We start from the raw sequence: 24,689 nt of genomic DNA on the forward strand, positions 1-24,689 counted from the left end.
AAAGAGATGAACAGACATAATGGGAACTGTATCAACTAAATGTGCTGGCAGATTGAAAACACTTCCCTATGAAGACCTGGAGGGAAGAAGGGAGTTTGTAACAGTATGCCATCAAATATTTCCTAGAGTAGGTCAAGTTAATGAAATGCTAAGAACCTGAGTATGATTCTCCAGACAATCTAGTGTCAAGGCCATGCAAATAGTAGTGCCAGTGGGGATTTGGTCTTAAAGATATAGGTGACTGTCATTACTGAAGTAATGACACTCATTGGAAACTCATTGGAGTGGCGTAGCAAGTACAAGATGCATGCGTATCAGGACAGTGGATATATCTGAGAGGCCTGTATTTATAGGCATACAATGATATGCACTTGGCTTTAAATATCTTTGAAGTCGCTGTGGTGTACTCATCAGAAATGGCAGGCAGAAGGGGACTTCATTATCATGCAGTGATTTGATGAACCTTTTTTTCTCCTTAGCTCCTCAGTAAACCCAAATAATTAAACCCGAGTGGAGACCACACCGTAAAACTTACATTTTCAATTGTTTTGAATTATTTCTTCTATAAATGTTTTACAAGATCATTAGCTAAGTACTGAAATATTTAGAGTCCTAATTAATGGTATATGTGATGCTGTGTTTTGCCAGTGCAAGTTAAAGCCACCTGTTGTGCATATACACTAAGGTACTGTCTTATATTAGACCCTGAGATGCGTTTCCCTACAGGAGCCCAGTCTGACTCTGTTCAGGATGATGGATGCACAGTAAATATGGCAGCTATTCCATATGGGTATTTATCTGTCCTAGTCTGTGTGTAGCTATAACCTTTATTTACTGTACTCCATTTAAATCTGTAGGAGTTTATTGATTTCCTTATGGGGAAATTGCATTCATCACTTGAGTGAGCGTTTTACAAATACTCATGAATTTTCCTTGAAGCACCCTGGCAGACCAGAAGGTATTATTACTTCCATTTACAAATTAGAAAACAAAGCAAGGAAGAATAAACACCATAATGGGAAATAGTGTTTGCTAGTGATTCAGAAACACACACAGTTTGAATGATCCAACATTTCTTCAAATGAGTATCATTTTTACAGTACTACATATATTCTGTGCATAATATGTACACTTTGCAAATGTTGAGTGAGGTAGGGTAGGTATGTAAATATTATTGTGGGAACTTTCCTGAAAGGCTGGATGGGCATGGATTATTGAGTCTAGACTCTTGTTGTTGCCAGCATGCCATATAATCTTATTCATGAAATGATTCAGCTTTATCTTGAAAGCTGTTTTACTTATATCATGCTGTTAGAAAGCTGTTGCAGAATATGGTTGCTGTGAGGGTTAAGATTTGTTTTCTAGCTTCCAAACAAAACCTAATACCCATTTGCTCTTACACAAGCAGTGACCGCTGGTTTAATGGTTTAAATAATTATTTTCCTTCCTGGAGTTTATCCTTCCACCTTTGTTTTGCTAAAGTAAACATGATAAGAACAAGTTATGCCAAACTGAGTGGAAGGCTAAGTGAATTGTGAATGTAATGTCGATCCAAAGGTGTAATGCAGTTTAACACATCCATTCCATTCCTAATTAATGTTAGATTAATTGACATGACTTAGCTTGTACAGACAAGTTTTGAACGGGCTGCAGTTTTCACTTGACTTGCCCTCACACTTTCCTTGTGGTTTATTCCGTTATGTTTAGCAAGTTGCAGAACTCCAGAAATCAGACAGCTTGGGTTACATCCCCGTTCTGGAGCATATCCCACGGCAGCCTGTACTGAGACAGCGCTTAGCGTGGTTTGGCCATCACGTGTGTCCCAAACTTCCATCCTGACAAGTCACTGAAGTGATCAAGCATGTAGAGTAGGAAAGCAGTGTTGGCTGAGTGGAATAAACAGAGGTGGCTTTGATGCACTTAGATAAATTGCTTTATCTCTTTATTTTGTATTTACTAAGGTGTGGCAATTTCCCATGGCTAATCTTCAGCCTTATCTACAGCTGTAAGCTTGTTATTAGCTTGTTTACACTGCTGCGGTTTTATTGTGCACTGGAACACGTTTGATAGGCAAACTGGGAGGGCTTAGGTGCCTTCCTTCTCCTTGCATACAAATCCGTGCACTCCTGTAAGTTATTTGACTTGCTACTTTTATCTGGGCCATAGAATAATTTTAATTCTGAATCTTTTTATTTTTTCCTCTCTCAAACCACTCTTCAGGGTAATAAAATGAGCTGAATTAGTCATATCAAATAAGCTATTTGGTAAATGCTGCTTTTCTGTCCTGATTGTGGAAAGTCCTTGTGTGGGTTATATTTTTATGAAGTTTTATTCTATTTACTTTTTTTTTTTACTGTTTTTCTAACTGTATTTTTTCTAACATTTCTGCTGAGCAAATGACTCAGAGTTGGTAAACAAAATTTTACGTAGTTACTTATGTTGCAGCTCTTACATCTACCCCTTGGACAAATAAAAATAACCTAGAATTAAGCAGATGGAAATGCAGATGCCACTGCGGCTTTGATTCCTTCACCACAGTAAAAGCCGAGGTTGTTTTTTCTCACAAGATGGTTCATATAATTTTAGAAGGGCTAGTATCAGATCAAAAGTGTTATTGCCACAGGACACCACAGTGATGCAAAATTGTTCTAGTTGTTCATGTGTACTTAAAAATATTTGAAGCGGAAAGGGGAAGCTTTTTCCCTGCAGACTGTGTATCTGATCATCTCCCCTTCGGTATGGGCTAGCAGCTGGGCATTTTACTCTCATGCTGAAGAAAAAGGGGAATTGCAGTAATGTAATTCAAAGCACAATTTGTCATGGGACTCCGGGTCATGCAGGTCATCATAAAAGTGCAGCACCAGTGCTCTGGTTAGCACAGGGTGGAAGTTTGATTGCTATAAGAAAGTTGTCTTCTAACAATTTGTTTGGGCTGTTTGCAAAAAGCTACTTCTGTAGTTAGTACTATTGAGCTAGACTTGTGAGAGGATGCCATGCACTTTCAATTTCTTTTTTAATACAGTTTATGGATTTGTCCTCTTTTCCACTAAAATGTATTATTCATGAGCATTACATGTGCTCTGCTTGATGTCATATTGCCATGTGTTTCTTTAAAAAAAAAAACCTTCTGGACAAATACCTGGCCTACAGACAGGTCCTATTTTCCCCCAAGCACAGAAGAACTGCTGCTGCTTCTTCCTCCTCCAAAAAGCCAGTGAGCCCCTCCAGGTACTGATGTGCTCTCTGGAGAGGGCATGGAAACCTAACTAGTCTTCTCATGCCCCTGCACCAGGGAAGTGCCTGGAATTATTGAGGATGAATCCATATCATCAATGAACATTAACATATCATTAACGTTAATAAATATGATGATGTAAAACCATAAGATGGTTTTGGATCCTTAATGGATCCTTAATGGATTCCTACAGCTCCTGTTGGAGCAGTCAGCTATTACTATCTTAGTTTTGCATGTGGCAAAACTCAGATATATGAAGATGAAGTGGGTTGTCTGTGGCTAGAAGATAGGATGGTGACTGATCTGAATTTTTTTCATTATTTTAGTTCTATGCTAAGTGTGTTAGTTACACAGCCTGTCTTAGAATAAAATAGAAAGGGAACAGATGTTGTATATACCCCAAGAAAATGTCTGTGTGTAAAATGTACTAAGTGATTCCTCTTTCCGGAGGTTGAGTACAGGCACAGGTACCCGGGATTTGTGTTCCGTAGGCGTCGAGGAATTTCTTGGGTGACAGTCTCTCAATCGTTATTTCTCATGGAAGAATGAGCAAAAGTAGGAGTCAGGCTTGGAAATGTGGCCCCTCGGGTGTTATTTGGATACTCCAAAGAATTCTCCAGCCAGCACAGTGTGCTGCCAAGCTGGACCAGGCCTGAGGATGCCGCAAGCCTGGGGGTCATTTGCCTTGGGAGCAGGTTGACTCTATAAGGATTTACTGATAAACGAGCCCTGTGATGCCCTGGTGGCAAAAGCACTCTCAGTATGGATGGAGCTGCATCTGCAAACTCTGCTTTTGCTTAGCCTGGTAAAATTAACCTACGTTTCATGAACTTAAAATATTATGTGATTAAAAATAGAGCATATAGTAGCTATCGTAGTTCCTCTCAAAACTGAGGTCTATAATAAATATGTATGGACGGATGAGGTGAGATTTACCTAGTGCTATGTTTACTATTTCATAATACTATCTCTCTGCTGCTGTTATGGCATGTTGGTGCAACTTGTTACGCAGCATATTCCAGTGTCCACTAATTGCTGTTTACTAATAATGCTAAGAGTCATCATCTACCTACAGGGCATTTTCTTTTATCTTACGTGCAAGGAAACCATTTTGAAAAGCACCATTAACAACATTAAAAACTTGGGGGTTAGGCTAGGAGAAGGAGAGAAAGATTTGGCTTACAGATTTGCTGCTTCTGTCCTAAAAGTGGCTTTCTGTGCTTGTCACAAGCATCACACTCACTAGACCTGCACCAAGGCGAGCAAAATGCCAGGCCCGACACACATCTGTTCCTCTGTTCACCTCGAGCCCTATATGTAGGGCAGGAGGGATGTAGAGTGATAAAAATGGAAACTAGAGATTTTCCCTACAAGATGGTGACCAGTGGGGCTTGTGAACATGCAACCCCAGTTGGTCTCTCTGAGTTGCCTTGGGTTGTGAGCTTGCCCTGCTGCCCAGAGTACTCACGGGGTCTTTGGTCACATTTTACAGCAGTTTTTGCCTCTTTGATGCTGGCAGTGCTACCACTTACCTCAGGTGCTGCTTTTCCCATTTCAGCTCTGCGATTCTTTTTTTAAAAACATGTTTCCAGGTCATTTTCCTCAGCTTTCTTTATGTCCCTCAGTTTTGCCCAAGGAGACTTGCATCACACCATGGCAGCTGCTCTTAAGCAGCTTCTTTTAAGGCACACCATGGTTTAGTTGGAGCTTTCTGGCGTCTGCTATGTTAGTTCCAGAATTACGGCTCAAGCCACCTTGCAGGCTCCCCAGCCTTGAGGAGGCTGCTTGTCTGGTCTAAGCTCTTCCCTCTTCCTCTGTCCTACAGAATACTCTGCATTAAATCAACTACTGGCCCTCCCACTACCTCAGCAGTGTAGGTGTCAAGATGAACCCAGTATACAGGTATCTAAAAGTGTCATGATTTAGAAAACTATCTGCAAAGCTTTTCCCATCTGGTACTCCAAAGTACAGTCTCCTGCAATTTTCTCTCTGAAAATCTTGCAGTGCAGCAGAGCTCTTTTGAATGATCTGTTTAGTGGGTTCTTGTCTGTGAAAGGTGACATCAAGTTCGGTGTATAAACTGTGTGTTTCTAAGGAGATGCTCAATAACAAAAGTGTCCCTCAAAACTATTGCTAACTCTGAAGGGCAACACGTTGATGGGGCTGAAAAACTACTGCAGAAAACAAGACGCTTTGGAAACTCAAGAGAGAGAACTGAAAGCAACAATTAAGGAAATCCCCTCTTGTTCCATCACTATATTGGAAAGTTAGACAGTATAGAAGTGATTTTGACAAATTAGGGGGATGTAGGAGAAAAAAAAATGTAGGCATGAATTGCCAAGAAGACAAAGAAGCTGGAGAATGACTGTTTGCCTGTCTTCATGAAAACAGTCTTGGCAGCCTGACCTTCATTATTAAGGGCTCAAATGGATTGATTTGTAAAGAGGACTTTACAATTCATTACCTGAAGTTTTATAGAAAGACCAAGAGCAATGGACATCAGGATATGGTTGAAGGCCAAAAAAATGCGCTGTGGCCATACAAATGGAAACAGTGCATGCTGCAAAACAGGGCAAGCCTTAGAGCAGCAAGATTTCCTTTTCCCCTGGAAATAATTGAATATATAACACTTTATGTCTGTAAGTTACAAGGTATTTGTATTTTTGTTCCTGCCAGTATCTGTGTTCTTTTACAGAAACTGAGGCAGAGGGAAGTGAGTCACTTGACCTGCTGAAAGTACAAACCATATTAATGATACAGACTGGATGCAAACCCAGGGCTTTCACATCCCAGTACAATATGGGCACACTAGGCTGTGGTGTCACCTACCTTCTTGTAAAAAGTATAACCTCACTTTTACTCTATAATCATTCAGGGCACTTGATGACATGCTTTCTGTCTACAAACCAAGAAAGCTGTGAGCAGGTTGCAACAGTTAATAATATATGCTTCCAAGCCTGGGTTATTTCTCTGGTATCTGGGATGTACAGTCTTTTTTATAGAGGGTAGATACAGGGGTATGCTACAGAATGTTCTTTGGAACTTCGGGTGTTATGTGCTAAAATGTTACAAGTAAAATTTATTAAAGAAGCTGCAGAAATTCTGATGTGACTATCATCTCAGGGATGTAAGTCATCCCTGGAGTATATTTAAGTAAGACTGACTACTAAATATAATGAGCCTACAGAGATTTCAGCTGTTGAAAAATAAAGATAACACTGTAAATGATAGTCTGTGAAGAGCAAATAGCTAATAAAGAATGTTCTGCACGTCAGCGTCCTGCTGTTTATCCAGCTTCACTTGCTATGCACTTGACTTCTTGGTATGATTGTAAGAATCGAATAAAGGCACATTAGTTTCAATGTCCTTTGGTTGCAGCACCTCACTAGTATACAAGAGCATGTTTATATATATATTCTACAAAAGCTTTCTAGACTCCTGCCTTAATAATCCAAGTGGTTCACTCATTGCTATTCGTGTGTTAAGCTGCAGTTTCAGGGCCCATTTCAGCTGACCGAAGTGTGGGCTGCCAAGAGGGGCAGTTTTGTCTTCTCCCTGAATCCTGGACCCAAGTTCCTGCTGATCCTCTTGTGTCAGAAGTGGTGCGCTGATCCAATCTGGCTGAAGTCTAGTCTGGAAAAAAATAAATCAATGCAAAAATAACTGTGATTTTTCATCCTGACGTGACACAAGGGAAGGGGAATGGAAGCAATTATGGTTATTTGATGACTTACAGGCAGCGGGGTGGGTTATTGCTACGTTGGTACAGAAGCATGAGAAGTTAGATCCACATAAGAGAAGTACAAACAAACTCTAAACTAACAAAGGCCGGTTTTGTACTATTTTGTAATTGTAGATGGGCTCAGAAAAATAGCATGAGCTAACCCAGTCTGGATTTTTCTTGCTTTACTTTCTACTTTACTCCTTATAGTTCAGTGGAATGAATCTAAAATGTTACTTTGCAGCTATATACAGTTATGAGAAGTGAGACTTTATTCTTCAGACCTTTCAGAAAGAAATAAGCTGCTGTGAAAGGTTTTTACTGGGAATGTCAGACAAAATGCATTTTTTTAATTTCCTTTTCATGTGCCGTGTCTTTGCTCCATCACATTTGTCACTTGTTTGATCCCGTTCACCCTAAAGGGACATTTGCAACCACTCCCCCTATTTATCCCATCTTCCTTCTCTCAACAGGGATTTCTTTCCGATTTTTCTTGCTCAGTCTGTTATATCAAGGGAAGAAGCTCCCCCTGCTGTCGCCTCTTGCGGCAGTACTGGACACTCCATAGGTTTCCAGCTGATTTATTGCAACAAAGCTGCAAATTACAGGGAAACGGAGGAGATAATTATTGAAAATGATTTAAAATACAATGTAATACCTTTTTTTTCAGTTTCAGCTTTTCCTGAGTTTAGCAGCAGCACCAATACGATTTTGACAAGATTCTTTTTTTCCTCAGAAGCTTTTATTAAAAGTGCAACTGATTGGGATTAGCAAACCCAGGCAAAAAGGGGGTGCATTGGAAAGTTTACAGCTTTTACCCCTATCAATCGGATGAGCAGGTAGGCGCCACAGTGTAGCAGACAAAGCTGCAAAACCGGGTACAAAAAAAGATGAAAACACCCCAAGATGCGTGAGCGCCCGCGGGGCCGCGGCCGGGGCTCGAACCGCCGACCTCGGGCGCTCCTCCCTCGCGCATGCGCGCTGCCGCCGGCGAGGTCACGCGCGCGGCGCGGCGGGCAGGGCAGCGGCGGCGCCATGGCCGCGCTGCGGCTGCTGGAGAAGCTGCCGCCGGGCCGGGCCCCGGAGGTGGGAGCCGCGGCGGGGCTGGGGCCAGGGCCGGGGCACCAGGCCTGGGGCACGAGGGAGGCCGAGGCTCCCTCGCCCTTGGGCCTTGCTGTGCGCGAGCCCCAGGGTAATTAATTAATTTATTTACTTATTACTTAGCGAGTTTTCGGTTCCTTCCCTTCAGTTCCTCCACAAGGTGGTCGATGGCGTGTGCGGGCGCGCGTACCCGCGCTACCAGGACTACGGCGGCGTGTGGAGCCTGGCGGAGTGGATGGAGGTTCTGCAGGGAACGGCGGCGTATTTCAAAAACGCGGTTGGCAAAAACGTGCCCGAGGAAGAGGTAATGGCTCCTCAGCGGCTGGAGGAAGCCAGCAGCCGCTGGAGAGGGGGAGCTTCTCTTCTTTTTCCTTCCCTTTCCCTTCTTTTTTTTTTTTTTCTTTCATAAATGTGATGCTCATTTTGAAAGAGAAGGTGAAGTTCAACTTCTTTTGAAGTACAGTACTGAACAGTGCTGATTAGTTACAGTGCTGCTTCGGTTATTCAAGCTGATGCCTTGTGTGCCACGCAGAATTAAGTCAGTGCCGTTAGCAATGAAAACAATTTATGCTCTCCTTTGGTTTAGTCTGTTTATTACTACTGTGTTGAAGCTTCTCTAAAAACTGGCTGTATGTAAGTGCTTACACATCTAGAGGAAATAAACCGTGCAGGATAGGATTTGTAATTCAGGGCAATTTAATATGTCTTAATTTTGCAGAAATTAGTGGCCTTATTCGGAATCTTAATTCTCTTTTCCTGCCCCTTGTTGGTATCTTGAGCACTCCCTAGTAGCTAGGGCACAGAAGGAGGCATAAATAGGAGCTTTATTAGTAAGTCTGCACCTATCCAGACAGTTTGTTTTTCTCCTTCCCTCTGTATTATTGATAGGAAAGATACTGAGCGTGAGTAGTGGCCACTGGGAATAGGGTAGGTAAACTGAGGTCATCAAGTCCAGTGTTACCAGCAATCCAGGCAGAAGCTTGGATGCCTATGGAGCTATTAATGTGTGGTGTGTCCTATTTGCTTCATAAGTAAAGCAGTCCTAATCTATTTTAATATTTGCAGGCTGCTGAACAGTTGAATGAGTTAAATTCAAACTATCAAGAAGTGATCACAAAGTGCCTGAAAGGCAGAAAGGAAGAAATCAGGAATGCATTAGTAGAAAGAGTAAATGCAATCTCCTCTGCCCAGCTGCAGGATTTTGACTGGCAGTTAAAGGTGAGAATCTTTCTTTAATGCTGTTTGAACATATCTAAAGAAGAGGTATTCCCTGATATGGCAGTAACTAATGTTACAGGCTGTTTACTGGGACAGTTCAGTTATCCTTGGAATTATTTTATTAAAGCTGGATGGTTCTTTGGGCTTATAAAGGGATCGCTGCTTTAAGTTAAGCTCTGAGCTGCCTTAGACTTAAAAGGTAAACTATGTAGTTTGTCTGTGAAAGCTGTTAAATAGTAAATAATTTTCTGTCTGAACAAGAGTAATTTGTGCAGCAAACTGCTCTGGAAACCAAAGAGCAGTGCTTGAATAGACAAGATTTTGCTAGAGCTGATGCCTGGCCAGGTCTTGTGCTCCAGATGAGCAGTAGAGCAATTACTAAGATGAGCAGGTTCTAAGCCTTGGTCACTCTTGCTAACTGTGTCTCTTGCTGACAAGAATATAAACCAGGCTTCTCATAACTCTCATTACTCACTTGGACTTTCTCTTAATCTTTAAATCTTTGAAGGATTTTTTTTTTAGCTTCCTTTTTCATGATTAAAAACTTATGGCAGATATCTAAACTATTGCCTGCATTTTGTTTAAACCACTCTCTCTTTGCCTGAGCTGGTTGTAGTGCCTCTTTTCACTTACTCTCCCTCGCTGTAGTGCGTTCTGCTCTGTAAATAAGATAGCTGGGTATGGAAACGGAGCCACAGTGTCATCAGCAAATACTCTACTGCATTTTCAAGTCTAGTTAAATTAGACTTAGTAGCAAACAAAAAAACCTTACAATTTTATATAATCTTTATCAGTATTTGTCACATACTTTGTCGGATAAATGATTTGATAAACTGTAGATTTGAAAGCTGCATGGGAAGTGTCCTCTCCTTTTTTTTTTTTTTTTTTTTTTTTTTTTTTCTCCACTCACCCTTCTGATAGCCTCCTAGATGTTGATTAGCAGAGTTGCTTGAGTAAGCTTACTTCAAAATTTAAAGAACCATGCTTAAACATTTCTTGTGGTTTACAACACACAAATTAGAAGTCCTGTAGTTTTAACAAATTCTTCTGATAAATATTTTTCTATGCAAAGTGTTGCTGGTATATTGTTGTTGTTTTTTTTTTTCTTTTGTTTTTACAGCTGCAGAAATGACTGAGAAGCTAGCTTTTTTATGTTGAAGTTTGTTGTGGTAGTATCTTACTACAGAAAGTACAAATATGAGATTAAGTAACTGTATGGCTCACCTTGACTTTCTTTTGTTTGTTTCATCAATTTACACAGCTTGCTCTCTCCAGTGACAAAATCTCCATGCTGCAAATGCCACTTCTCAATCTTGATTTAGATGTGAGAGAAAATGGTGAAATTAAACCAATCTCTATAGAAATGAACAAGGAGGAGTTACAGAACCTAATAAATGCATTGGAAGCTGCTAATAAGGTATTTTTGTTTGTTTGCTTGTTTTTAGCATAAGTATCTTTTCTTACTGAATTCTTACTATGGAGTTTATTTTAGCTGAAGTTTTTCTAACAAATTTTTTTGTTTGTTTTTTGTAATGTGGTTAGAGTCATGACAAGCACAGTATAGAACATCAATAAGAAAAAAAGGAAATTACAAAGTGTCAGATGAGTGGGATTTTTGATTGATTAGAATGAGAACTCTGCTATTCCCCAGCTTCCCAAAACCTCAATGGCTGGGAATGCATATACCAGAGCTGTTTGATTCAGATTAAGTAATTTCTGTGGCACAGTAAATGAGAAAGGAAATTACAAAGATGCCCGTATGTGCATAAGCAAGAATAACAATTCAAGTGTGACCTATTTGGGATATTTCAGATTTCTGATAGAAAAGACTGAAGAGGATTTAAAGAATATTAGGGAAAGAAGTGTCATCTGTCTTGCATCTTGTGATAGCTATGGGATAGCTGGAAACCATCCTTGTTAGTTACATCCCAGTACTCATTCTGGCCCTGTAAAAAAAAGGACAGTGGGACTTTTTTGATCTAAAAATATACTTCAAATATTTATCAAGTCAGTTGTGTGGGAGACAACTCTCCAGCATTCTGTAGGATGAATATGAAGGTGGTGCACTGACGTGTTTAAAGCCATTTGGAAGTGTCGCTTTGCTTCTTCATGCTCACTGTGCAGAGATTTTCTTAAGTTTTATATAATGTGTTGTCAAGTCTATGTCTAGTGCTATAGTTGGAGTTTATATATGAACGTTTCTAAAATCTTTGGCATATGACACATGAAACTTATTGATTGTAGTTCTTGGGGCAGAATACTAAGATACGATAGTGCTATTAATCGTGGAGTCTAATGTACTTCAAAATACTACATCCAGCTCTTGCCCCAGTGAGGTTGGTGCGAGACCTCTGGGCAGCTGCATGAGTTCCAGTGAGATAAATGTATTCGTGGAGATACAGGTGCAGCTTTCTTAAAGCTTCCCTCCAAGCCCAATAAAAGGAGCAGCTTGAATTCTGTGCTCTGCAGACAAGGATTTCTTACTTCAGACTTCAGCAGTTTCCAAGTACCTTGTGTTCTGCTTGAAGGTCTGCTACAGGAAACTGTCATTCCATATGTCATTCCATACTTAGGCTTCTGTGTGAGGGCAGTGAGGTACTTCATAAATGGAGCTCTGTTCTGCTTTTTCTGAAGTGAATACAGTGGGCCTGGAATGAGCATTCTGCTGTTTACAATCACAAGAAACTGGAGAGTGGTCTATGTGTGGAAGCAGCAAAGGAAATTGTTAGAAGTAGTAGCAGCTGTGAGGTGCATTCTCCAGAGGAAAGATGTGTATATACAGTCCCATGTTGCAGTGTAGCTGTAACAGAAAGCACAAAGCTGTATTTCTGAGACTGTTTTAGCTCATTCCTTCTTTTATTCTTTTTGAAGGTTGTCTTGCAACTGAAGTGAGGATATTCAACCATCTGACAGCATCTCAGTGCTGACTCCACAAGTGACTTGAAAAAATAATAGAAACACTTTCTACAAAGCCAAAAGCTATTGATGCAATAAAATACTAAACTGAGCAGGTAGTATTGGCTTGTGACTAAATAAACCATTACTCATTTGAAAATAGAAACATCTTAGATCTGCTAGACTCAAATTATCTAAGTCCAATATACAGTTGCTGTCAGTACTGAAAATATATATAACTAGAATGATGTAGCTATTGTTATGGTGTACATTTGCATATATGATTTTTGTTAAATTTCGGGGGCGATTGCACATCTTCCTAGAAGACTTAAGGTTCCTCACTTATGTAATGCGTTAGCCTTTCAAAAGGTGCAATGATAATGAAGAACATGACGGCAGAACTGTGGCATTAACGTGTACATATGTATTTGTAAGTAATAAACATTTTTTTAGGTGTCTGAATAACTGTAATAATTTAGTATTCATTAACCCCAGAGCTTTGTTAAATGCTAAAGTTGTCTTAAAATAAAAAATAAAAAGAGGATGGAGTCAGTACTCAGTCAGTACAGGTGAGTAAGGGTTAGGGGTTAACTCAGGAATTTCTAAAGGACCCCATGTTCTCTTATCAAAAGGATATTCCCAGCCTATTCAGTAAGGCACATACCTGGTAGATCCGTGTCTAAATCTTGCTGAAAGCGGAGTAGTATTTTCTTGCAGTAAAAAAATTAGAATCTCTCCACTGGAGAAGTCTGCACCAGAAATTTAATGCCTTCTACTGTTTGTAAAACCATTTTTCCATATCTGAGGAGCAGTTTATTTGTAATGGCTTGTACAAATGATCCTGTACACTACTACACACCTGTATACTTACATTTTGTAAAAGAAGGCAAAGTTGTGGTAACTTAACCCTCTTGGTCTTGCAAACTTTCTCTTGGAATTCTTCCACTTTTTTGCTGTACTGTATGTTCTAGTAGGAGTAAGTGTGAAGTCACGGGATTGTATATGGAAGAGAAAGTGCAGAGACTTGGCAGGTTTTTTAAAAAGGTTGTGTGTGTGGATCAGTGTTCTCAAATTCAAGCTAAAACATTCAGGCTGGAATTAATGTTTGCTTAACTTAAAAAAAACTGGAAGAGGTTGCTGCAGTTGTCCTATGGTCTGTGCAGAAGTACTCTGCTTTTTAATTGTGAGTTTAATGAATAAATCGGTCAGATTTGATTACTTTATTAGGCAGGTTTATTTGTCTTGCCTCCACTTCTCCCTTCCCTGTAAGTCTAGTTGCTTTGTAGAAGAATGAATGTACTATATTCCTTTGAAAGGACCCTGTATGTTTAAATGCTTCATCAACTGACTGATGAATATTAAAAATTCTCTGCTTTAGCTATCTTTATGCTGAGAATATGTTGCTAGAAGGCTTCTGTAGAGAAAGGAAGCTTAAGTTTTTGGTAAGTGGTAACAATTTTTTAGACATACTATGAATGTATTAAAATTACCAATGCTTAGGAAGTCTGTACTTCAAAGAATATAAAAAAATGGATGTGCTGAACAGATTTAGGAATATGCTGCTGAGGACAACTCTTAACGTTGGCATTATTTAGTTTTCAAAGACTATTATTCAAAAACACAGTAGACTAATTCTTCAGAAAATAGTTTTGTTTTCTCAACAATGAAAGGCCACAACTAAGAACTTTTGTTTTTACATTCAAAATTTGCCATATATCTACCTTCTAAAAAAGTCCTTTAAAATGCAAGTACTTGTGAAAATGTTGCGGTTTGAAAACCGTAGTGGTGGGGGGGCGGGGGGAGGAAGGAGATATCAAATCAGTATCGGATTCACTAAAAGTCTGAGGACGGTAGGTCCGATCGCCTTCCTAGGAGCGAATCGACTTCCCAAATAGTGTGATCAACTATAAGCTCAACTCTGGCAGTATCGGATTCACGAACAGTCTGTGGACCGTAGGTCCGATCGCCTCCCCACAAACAAGTAGTCGAGTTCACAAACAGTATGATTTATTCAAATGCAACATTTACAAAGCAGGTTTCGGATGTCAGTCCAGGAAATTCTCTACTAGAGCGTGGGGTTTTAGCTAGCTCTGATGTACAAATGTGCAATCATCACTCACCCCAGAAGATGGGAGAGGGCTCTCAGTCTCGAGTCTCCTCAGGCAGCGTCCCAGCGCGAGGGGAGGAAGGGGGGGATCAGCGCATCAACTGATCCAGAATTTATGATGGATTCTTCCCTCTCACTCCTTAGTCTCCTCAGGCAGTGTCCTGACTGAGAGGAGGGAAGGGGGCTCAGCCCGTCGACTGACCCAGGAATTAAGATGGATTCATCCCCCCAGACTTTTCATCCTTAGTTCACCTTTTATACTTCACATTCAGGTGGAGCTTGAGTGACTAGGGTCATACTTAATATTGTTACTGATTGGTGAAAAAGTTTCTCGCTTTCATTTAAAGGTACAGTCAACCGAAAATCTAGAGCGCATGCTCGGTGAGGGGTGGTCGTACCTCGGAGGTGGGTAACTCTTGGGAAGGAGGTATGGTTTTCACATTATAATGAGTAAAGTTCAAGCAAAGTTCATCTGAAAGGAGTGATTTGCCACCTTTGCTGGCTCAGCACCGGACTTGTTATCGTATATCTCCCATTAGACAGCCACTGTGCGGCTTATCAGCAGCCCAGCACAGGGAGTGCAACAGAGTTTGGCCGCGGAGCTTTCACCCCGCTCCATCCTCCGTTCCTCCCCTTTGCAGCTGCAAGGAGGGCAGGTTGTGCTGCCCAGGGAACCGTGGAGGAGCAGAGTCCGTGCATACCAACCATCCTGGAAATGGCAACTGCGTAGCACCCCAAGCAGGCCTCTGTAATGCCAGAACTTCTGTTAGGCCCTAGTTTTCCTCTCAGTTCCTGCTTTCAAACAATTCTTCCACAAACACTTCTTCCACAGTACTACATAAAAGTATTTGTAATTTCTTAAAGAACAGGCTTTATGTAAAATTTCTGTTTTGTCTTAATAACATTTTAAATTTCGTTTTTAAATAACTTATGTAATAAGGGATATGTAATTGCACTGAGAGTGTGTGGTGGTGTTTTATCTTTAGTGTCATCTTGTGTTTCTGCAGCACTTGGCAGAAAAGGCTGAAGAATGTTTTCTCAATTTTTTTAAAAGTGATTCTTATGTCATAACAGAAATGAGTTGCTTTTCCTGAGTGTTAGATTTTACTGAGATCCTAAAACTGCTGGTAAAAACAGGTATTGTTTATACAATTGGCAAAACTCGGTGTTTTTACAGTGAGCGTGACAACTAGACTGTGTGAATGGCTGTACAGGGAGAGGAGCGCCAGCCAACAACCAGCTGAGATCTAGCAGCTAAAATATGGTTATAATGAGGTGGTATTTGAAGGAAACTGGCAACCTGGCTGTACATCTCTGCAGCAAAACCAATCATCTTGTGCAAGGCTCTAATAGCCTCCAGTAAATTGAAAGAAAATGGACCAAGCAGGAGAGCTCTGGTACTTTGTAGTGTTTATTACAAAACATGATCGTTCTGGCTCTGCTCTGAATGGTAGGTACATTGAGGCACGAAGGATCTGAGGCTGTGACGGATAAGGCAGGCCCAGTTACTGCAAAAAGCAAGAAGTGCCCCCAAAAGCGGTGTGTGGGTGTCAGCTTCAACACTTTGAATGCAGGTGGATATCGAAAGGTATCAGAAAGGAAAGATGTATGCAGAATGGAAACATCTAAAGCAAGTTCCTTGGCTTCATGGAATTGGAGCTGGCATGTGAGGTAGGCCCAGCAACGTGCACTGGGCTGAAGAACAGGAACTGAGGTAAGGAACTTGGAATTTGGCCTTCTTTATCTGTTCCGTTTGCTTGTGAAGCAGGAAACATTATTGAAGTTCAGTTGCTCTTTCTCTACAGCAGGTAGATCAAAATCACCTAGTTTCCCTTCAAGGAATGTTAGGTTTCTTGTTTGCCTCAGTTCTTTGCCTTGCACACAGGCATTTTGGTAGCATTTTAAGTACATGATCTTGGCCAGATTGAAGGGGCTGTGGACAGCTCTGGGGGAGGCTCCAGGGAAAGACATGTCCAGGGAAAGACAGCAAGGGGCTCTTCCCTCTAGATGACATATATTGGGCTCTGCTGCAAAATGTGGTGTTGGGAGCTGTTTTCTTGCTCAATATTGTGGCTTTTAGCTTGTGACACAGCCTGATTTGGGGCACACTGTTCAAATCCAGCCTCACACAAAGTCTCTTCTGTCTAGGGCAATTTCCTTGCTCAGCATTCATCATTCAGACTTTTGTATCTTTTATGTGTGATTTTTTTTAAGATACCACAGTATATTTAGATGACACTAAAATATTATCTAAATATTTAAATTTGAGCACATAATACTGTCCCGTTTTCAGTGAGACAGTGTGTGCCAGTTCTTATTTTGGCTGTTGATGCAGTGCAAATGTTTAAAAAAATATTTATAGGGTGTGCATAGAAGTTGTACTCAAATCAGAAGAGCCATTTGTTTGGGTTAGTGTTTATCCCAAGGTATCCCAAATACCCGAGACAAATAATACCCAAATAATGAGACATAATGTCTCATTAAGCTGTACGCAACTCCAAATGTGGCGATTAAAGGTAATGGAAAAGAAGATACAGCTAAGGAGACCATGGGGACTTTAGACTCCCCCACAGAAACTGTTAGGTTTTTTAAAAAAAAAATATGGAAACTTGATTAGATGATGTAGACGGGAGAAGACTGAATCATCTGTTGCTATGGCTTGTTAGCACTTCCCCTGTGGCTGGGTGAGGGTGGATGGTAAGCAGGGTTTTTGGCCAGGATGCAGGTGATTAATCTGAACCCTGAGTCTGAGGAGAAGCAATTCATCAAGAGCAGTTTATCCAAAAACACCAGGGAATCCTAAGACTCAACTATGTGACCTTTTCTTCAGTGGAGTAAGGAAAACATTGGGAATCCCTGTGCAGACCTCTCCTGTGATCTGTTCCCAGACACCTGCTATCTCCTGGGAGAATGTTGTGATTACCAGCCAACAAAATCAAGAAGTCAGGAGGGCTGACCACTCTCAATGTGGAGTATCCCTTAGTCGTCATTTCTAGGAATGAACACGCTTTTTCTTCTGTTTGTTTTATTCTGATTTATACAAAATTAGAGATGGCACAATTGTTCTTGTATCAATGCAACTTTGCAATGTGGAAATAACAGAATTCCAGTTATATCCAATGAGCTGTCTCCTGAGTTGGGAACTTGATGAAATTTGTTTCTGCCGTCCTTACAGTCCTTTGAAAATCCCTGCCTCACTGAAAATGTGAATTGACTTAACATATTCTTGAATTATACTTTTCACAGACACTATGAAAATATTTCCTATTACAATTAAAATGATGCAATAGAGTTATAATCCTTTAATTTTTTTCTTCAATTTTCTTTAGACTCTTTAAGGCTGAAAGATTGTAACATAACTGCTGAGTTATACTGTCTTACTTGGAGATGGTGTGCTAAAGTAGGCTACCAGTATGTGTCAAGAAATGCGGTAAGACTATCTTTTAATTCTCTTCAAATGAAATAGTGGGTAGGGAAATATCACTGATGATATACAAATTCTTTGTAAAGTTCTAAGAACAGTGCTTTTGGTGAAGATGCTGTGTAAGAGCAGATCTGATCTGAATGTGGTAAGGCTTTTTCAACTTTTTATTTTTTCAGAAACCTCAGACCTAGAAGTACTCAGTGGATGACTCTTGCCTTGACAATGCAGCATTGTGGCAACTGCAGTTCTTCAGAGTCAACAAACTTGAGAAGGAAAAACAAGTTTTGGTAAGCTAGTCTGTGATAAAGTTATTGCATAAATTAGTGGACATAATACAGCCAATAAACAACATTGAAAAGAATAAATGTGATGGGAAAGACCATTCTGGACCACTTGTCTATCACGTTAACATCAGTCAAGTTGGGGATTTTGACTTTGATCTGGGATGCCCTTCTTCGTAAGTGTCCCTTTTTGTGAAGTCTGTGCCTGTCCAGAGCGCTCCTGCTGTAGAGTTCTCTGCTGGAAGTGGTTCTTCTGAATGGAAGGCTGGCACTGCTATACGAATACGTGGTAGCTCTTGGGTCACTGAGGCTTGTGAATGCATCTGAGCTGCTGACTTCATTTCTTATTTCCAGTGGACTAAGAAGAATGTTTCCATGGGCATCAACCTGTGTCAAGGAAAGAACTTGAATTAGATAAATTCTTCAGTCCAAGTTGTTTCTCAAATAAATAGGTACCCTTTGGGTCATCTACAAAGGCAGCTCCTGTGATTGCAGTGACAATGATATTTTCTATAATTGTTGACAGAAGTATTAAAAAAAAAAGGTGAATACATTTATTTCCCTGACTAGAATGGAAAGTGGCTAAATATCTTCCATTCTGATGCAATGTTTTGGTCTTGTGCCTCTTAATTCAATTATAGTTATCTCATCCTCCTTAAAGTAGGGCTGCTCTTACTTTATCTTAGGTCTCATTCTTTATGTAAAGTTGCATTTTCATATCTGCTGACCTGACAGTCTAAGCTTTCCTATGCTCTTTGTGAAAATAAGTTTGTCTGTCAATTCTGTACAGTTTTATTGCTGTGGGTTTGTTTTGAAGCGTGTTTATATTGATGGATTCATGAGGAACATGTAGGTACATGTGCATGTTATCAGTCCTTGCAAAATGCTTGTGATGCATTTTGTAGAGACAATATATTCTGGAAATAGATCCCTACTCTCTGCAGTGCACCATTAACTGTACATTAAGTGCACACGGAATAATTCATTTTGTGGAGTGACACCTTAAATGCCACTGCGTTTTCATCTGTTGGTACTGAAAGTAGTTGTTTCAAATAAGTTTATCACTCACTATAGTCACGGCACTGCCCTTAGTACCTGAATAAAAAATTAGAAACTGTAGCGAGTATGTACATGCCTGGCACAAACCATATATGCTACTTGTAATACAACTACCTTTTTCATGCATGAATAACTGATGACAGGGGTTTACTCTTTCATGGCTCTCTAGTTCCCTACATGTGATAAAATCTCTTTTTGGAAGATGTTTTTGTTTTTTGCAGGATGACTTGTGATTTCTCTGTGAAGACTTCGCAGATATTTAAACTTCCAAAATACTTTAACTATCACTAAATCTTGTATCGGGGAAAATAAACATTGGAACATGGACCTCTTAAATGAAACCTGTAGGCCTTTGCTTGAAGGCTTACTTACTAAAACTTGGTCCTACCCCAAATATATCATAACCCAAACCATGATTGTCTGGTAATCTGTTGATGACATCTTCAAAGCCTCTAAATTATGTGAAGCCTCTGGAAGTTCAGTGTTTTGTTCACACTCTGGCCCTTTCCTGTTTGATGAAATAGCAGAACTGATACAGCAACCTGCAGCAAGTAAAATCCAGTCTCCAGGAGTTGTGGTAGGTGAAAGCTGGAAGCCAGTGAAAGTGTCATTTCTGCTTGGCAGTGTTGCTCCTTTTCATTGTCAGAATTGCCTATTTGGCTTGTGTGTTGTTTAACAAGAGTTACTTACCATGAGTTTCTTCCTTAGTAACATTTGAATATTACTCTTAAGTGAAAGTAGTTCAGGTAATAAGTGAACCATCATGTTGCCTGCATGGAAAGCAGACTGTCAGCTCCACAGGAAGAGCCCGGCAGCATTCTCTGATGGTGGATTGGCCTCAGGTGTTTAGATCTGCCTGGTATGAGTTTTTTACCTACCTACTTTTTTTTTTTTTTTTCTCTCCCTTAACCATTGGGCAGATAGATAGTAACAGCACTGAGTTTTGAATCAATATAAACAAGTAAGAAAAAAAAATCCTCCAAAGATGAAAGACTTAGGAGCTCATGTAAGCTGCCCTATTGGAATAAATGCAGTAAAGATATAGCAAACTAATCTTCAAAGAAGCCGGTTATATTCCACAAGGATAAGCTTATTCGTGTCTGGATTTACTTGGGGGAGCCTGAGCTGGTTGTGCTACTGGCTCCAACCATCTTCTACTTCCAGTAGGCACAGCACTGAAAAAATCCCGTGTTTTCCTTGGAGCCCATGCATAATCTTGGCTTTCTCTACCAGATGTTTTGCAATTCACAGAAGGCTTGAAGGGAAGGTATGGAGCTGTGTAAAACTATGCAAAGGGCCATCTGTCATGTAGCTTGCTTGGCAACTTGTGAGCCTTTGGTGGCTCAGCCCCTTTTCCACTTGCATTGTGATTGGACCCTATCCATATGTTGTGCCTGGAAACAACCAGCTGTGCCAGAGGGAGCATCTAAATATTTTCTCATAGAATCATAGAATCCTTAAGGTTGGAAGGGACCTCTAGAGGTCATCTAGTCCAACCCCCCTGCACACGCAGGGTCACCTAGAGCACGTGGCACAGGACTGCATCCAAGCGGGTTTTGAAGATCTCCAGAGAAGGAGACTCCACAACCTCTCTCATGTGGTTTGTTCTAGTTATCTATAATTATGATGGTTTCCTCAATGACCTGGCATTTTGACAAACAGATGACAAGGAAATATAAGTGGTCTTTGTTTTATTTGAAGAAGTAGAAAACTTGTTTACTACAATTTGCTGTTTTTCAGGTATTAAGTTAAAATGACATACATGGTGAAAGTGGAGAGGCCTTATTTCCACATTCTTCAGGTTGTAGAGCAAAAAACAGCCACGTGTGAAGCAGTGCTGGATCAGTTCTGTTTGGTTTTCTCTATACTCTATTAATGCCATGATCAGAGACTCAACTCAGAGACTCTCTAATATTTTGTCCAGAAATAATCCCCTTTGGATCACAAAAGTACAGAACTTCTTCATAAGATAGATTGGGTAAGATCTCATTAATATATTGGAGTAGCTGGAATATATTGTAAGAAAAGCAGAGAGCAATAAAAAGGCTCAGTAAGCTATACTTTTCTGGGACAAATATACCTAAGGGAAATGTTTATTCATGAGAGCCTGGAATAAGGATTGGATTAAGTGGTTGATTAGTGTTACAAATTTCAATGGGCAGATGTAGGGAGTGTTTAATAAAAAAAAAAAAAAAAAAGTGTTCCGGACTGTTTCTTCCAGGTTTTTTTTTTTTCTTTTTTTATTTATTTGAAGATTTACTTGAAGATTGGACAAACCATGTGTTGCTGTGATCCCTTTAAATATTATTTTTCTCTAGAAAGTTTTAAGTGCATTTGCATATGTGTTCAAACTGCCTTTCTCCCTCTGTCCTCATACACATGAACATTGTCAACATCATCATTTCAGAAATGGCTGAAAAGTTAGCTTGAATATTTTACCTGGACTCTATTTGTATCCAGTCGGCCCTTCTTGCCAGTAGTATGTCCCGCCTTGTCTGCTGGCTTTTTTTGGCGCTGGGGTCCTTTCCCAAAGAATATATAATTTACAAAGGCATATTCCAGCAAGGCCAAGAACACAAACACAAAGCATCCCATCAGGTAAATATCAATTGCCTTGACGTATGGTATCTTTGGCAATGTCTCCCTGAGGTGGGTGCTGATTGTGGTCATGGTCAGCACAGTTGTGATTCCTGAGAAAGGAAAAAATGAACGTTAACTAAAAAGACAGTGGAGGAGATCTGAGTGTGAAAGGTATAATGATGCCATTGCTTGGCTGCCATATTTTTCTCATGTAGATGGCTTAATTATGTGATTATATTCTTAGCAGCTAAAGGAATTGCATTTCCAGAACTAGATGGGGAAATATTGTAACTGGTAGTAGTTTACTAGCACGTGACCTATCCTAGGTAGTACAAACAAGTAATCCAAGATGTCAGTGACACAAAATGTTGTGCATCTAAGCTAGGATGTCCTGCCTTCTTAGCAGTGTATGACACAGTTAAATCTACAGATCTACTGATAACTCCTTTATTTCCTGTTCCCATATAACAGAGGGTGAATGAAATTGCCCACATGTGTCTAGGGATCCCTAGCTCCTATCTCAGTATATATTGCTTCAACTGCTACAAAGAAAATGTAATTTACAGAGATATTCTGGTGTTAGCTGATTTGAATAGCACAGAAATTTCTGAATAACTAAGTCTTTGCAAGGACATCCTTTTTGCTTTTCTTTAGAGTAGTAGCATTGCTTGACTCATACACTGGATTGCACTATCTTGAGATACTGGAATAAGTATCCAGTCGAAGTTTGAGTTAAAAATAAAGGCCTGGGGGCAGAGGGAAGCTTTATGATTTTAGTCACTGGTGAAGAGAAGGTAATATGTTTGTGCAGAAACAGCTTTTCCGACTAAAGGGTATTCTGTGAAGTGAAACACTCCCATCTCATCATGTTGTTCATCACTGTTTGATTCATTTTTATCCTGTTATGTCTGAATGAAATTATTTTATACTGTGCTGTAATCACAAGTTACCAGCATATCTAATAGCTCTAGGCACAGATATAATGAGATGAATTTAAAGAAAGGGTTAAAGTATTGTTCTGCCATTAGGTTTTGAAAAGCAAATCTCTCTTAGAGCACACAGAGCAGACAATCTTGATGATTACTACAGTAAGTTGTAGCAAGTAACATGGTGTGGAAGATAAGTAAGCATGTGTGTAAAACAGATTTATTTGGTGTAAATTGGTATATTTCACTTGTCAGTAAGATCATATATATTTATTCCAACCATATATCTGGCTTGAAGTGACTCCTTTTAACATCAAAGTTGTTTATACAGCACAATATAGAGAGACCTTTAGGTACTTGCACTAGACCTTCACGTGTCAGTTTGGAAGCGACATACTGATTCAGAGACCTTTGTGGCATTTGGAAATCAGTCAGGAGCTCCCGCGTGGGCAAGGTGACATTTGCAAGAAGATCTAAAGCTGCACTGCTAGGCAGACTACTGAATGATGTATTGTTGGTAAGAACCAGCCTGACAACTCTGTGCTGCTTAGAGAGCTAAAGAATTAGATGTTGTGTCATGGCATGACTTGGAGAAGAATCAACCAAACGTGAGTGTGATATCAAGTGTTATTCTACTTCACAGGATTTAGCTAATGCTAACTATAAAAATTAACATCGTGCAAACACTGCTCTTTGACTGTACAGGCTAGCAGGAAGATCACTTAATGCTTGTGATAGCAGTCATATGGAAGTGGTGCTAGTGTGCTTAAAAAGAAAAATACCAGTGCCTCAATTTTGGAAATTTTACCTAGAGCAACTCTGGCTGCAGAAGCATCATAATTGATCCAAAAAGATACCCGTGACAGAATTGTGATCAATGTAGAAGGCATATAGGTTTGCAAAATGAAATATCCAATATTCCTTTTAAGCCGGAAACTGAGGGATAATCGAGGATATGCTCCTGAAAGAAAGAACGAAGTCATATAATGACTAGTGCCTAAGAAAAGTTAGACATCAGTACTTCTGTAGGCTTTTTTTTTAATGGATAGTACTTACCTGTTGTAAATTCTACTCTCTTTGATACCATCTTGTAATCAACAATAGAAAATTGTGGGAGCTCAATGTTGTTAACTCCTGTGACTGCAGACTCTCCTCCATTCCAGTAAAATTCAATATCGTCAGTAGTGTATCCATCTGAAACAGGCACAATTTCACAATTTGACTGTTTTTTTTTTTCTTTTTGTTTTATTACTTAGCTTAAATAGCTGCAGTTGAAGTTGAAGGAGCTCTCCTACTCCAGACCTGGAAAGCTGGTTTCCCAAAGGCAGGTACTTGAATCAGGAATTCAATCTTCCTGTTGTGTGAAATTTCTTTAACATAGAAGTCACTTAGTTTTATATAAACAGGGGGACATGCCTGAGTAGGGAAAGCAAGAAGACTAGAAAAGAGGGACAGAATTTAAGATTCAAGTTCAATTTTTAGCTACTTCTACTAAGACAACCTATATTTCAGCCTTGATTCACTCTGTCAATAGACAAGTAGCATAAGCAAATCTCTTAAACTAAAGAGTAAAATTTACTGGCACAGTAAAGCCGGGTTCAGGTCTCAGATTTAGTTTTAAGTACTTATGCAGTTTATTAAAAATGCAAAGTTTGGATCTAGTGGAGGCACCTGAAAGAACTCTCGCTAGAAGAATTTAGGTGCCTGCACTATGATCTGATTATGTCTGTCTGAGCTGTAGTTATGCCTCTGGTATCTGTGCAGCACTTTGTATTTTAATTAGACCACACCATCTTTTGTCTCTTATTATCACAAAGTATTTTCTATTCACTTAAAAGACAAGAAACATGTTAGTTTTAAGTGATTTTCATTTAGAGTTTAATTCAAAATTAACTTGTGATTTCTAGCTTAGAGAATGTTAACATTTACAAATGTATTGTGATTAAAATCAAAAGTGACTAATTTTCAAAATCTTACATTGAACTTTTCTGAACTAATATTAACAGCAGCCTCAGTTTACTATATATTACTATTTTTTCTGTAAATTCTTTAGAGGGGAGAGCAATATCTCATCAATTTTAGGCTTCCCTTAAAGTGTTAATCAGGTTTAAAACACGTAACAGTTCAAATAGAAATGAGTTT

General features: G+C 39.7%; 2 protein-coding genes across 2 annotated transcripts in view; one reads left to right on the forward strand and one right to left on the reverse strand.

Annotated features, from left to right (window-relative positions):
* The first annotated feature begins 7,974 nt into the window (after nt 1-7,974).
* COMMD8 (COMM domain containing 8) lies at nt 7,975-12,195 on the forward strand. The gene is made up of 5 exons (XM_088524824.1): nt 7,975-8,042; nt 8,206-8,361; nt 9,123-9,275; nt 10,537-10,692; nt 12,147-12,195. Exons 1-5 carry the CDS (start codon nt 7,992-7,994, stop codon nt 12,165-12,167), a joined length of 537 nt encoding a protein of 178 aa, XP_088380950.1. The 5' UTR covers nt 7,975-7,991; the 3' UTR covers nt 12,168-12,195.
* A 5,654-nt stretch (nt 12,196-17,849) lies between these two features.
* The window catches only part of GABRB1 (gamma-aminobutyric acid type A receptor subunit beta1), a 93,780-nt gene continuing 86,940 nt past the window's right edge, over nt 17,850-24,689 (reverse strand). Inside the window, exons 5-8 of the mRNA XM_088524744.1 lie at nt 23,604-23,741; nt 23,356-23,508; nt 21,481-21,731; nt 17,850-18,369 (exon numbers count right to left, since the gene is read on the reverse strand). Of these exons, the coding sequence (XP_088380870.1) occupies nt 18,022-18,369; nt 21,481-21,731; nt 23,356-23,508; nt 23,604-23,741 (890 nt within the window). The 3' untranslated portion in view covers nt 17,850-18,021. The remainder of the gene's footprint in view (nt 18,370-21,480; nt 21,732-23,355; nt 23,509-23,603; nt 23,742-24,689) is intronic.

Source organism: Tinamus guttatus, unplaced genomic scaffold (assembly GCF_059628265.1).
Source record: "Tinamus guttatus ecotype Peru unplaced genomic scaffold, ASM5962826v1 Tinamus_guttatus_pri_ptg000213l, whole genome shotgun sequence".
Taxonomy (NCBI): Eukaryota; Metazoa; Chordata; class Aves; order Tinamiformes; family Tinamidae; genus Tinamus; species Tinamus guttatus.

Bases quoted from the DNA above. Each gene is read 5' to 3' on its own strand.
- COMMD8 (XM_088524824.1), top strand. From the start codon at position 7,992: ATGGCCGCGCTGCGGCTGCTGGAGAAGCTGCCGCCGGGCCGGGCCCCG. The intron at 9,276-10,536 runs GTGAGAATCTTT...CAATTTACACAG, and splicing joins ATTTTGACTGGCAGTTAAAG to CTTGCTCTCTCCAGTGACAA. The intron at 10,693-12,146 runs GTATTTTTGTTT...TTCTTTTTGAAG, and splicing joins CATTGGAAGCTGCTAATAAG to GTTGTCTTGCAACTGAAGTG.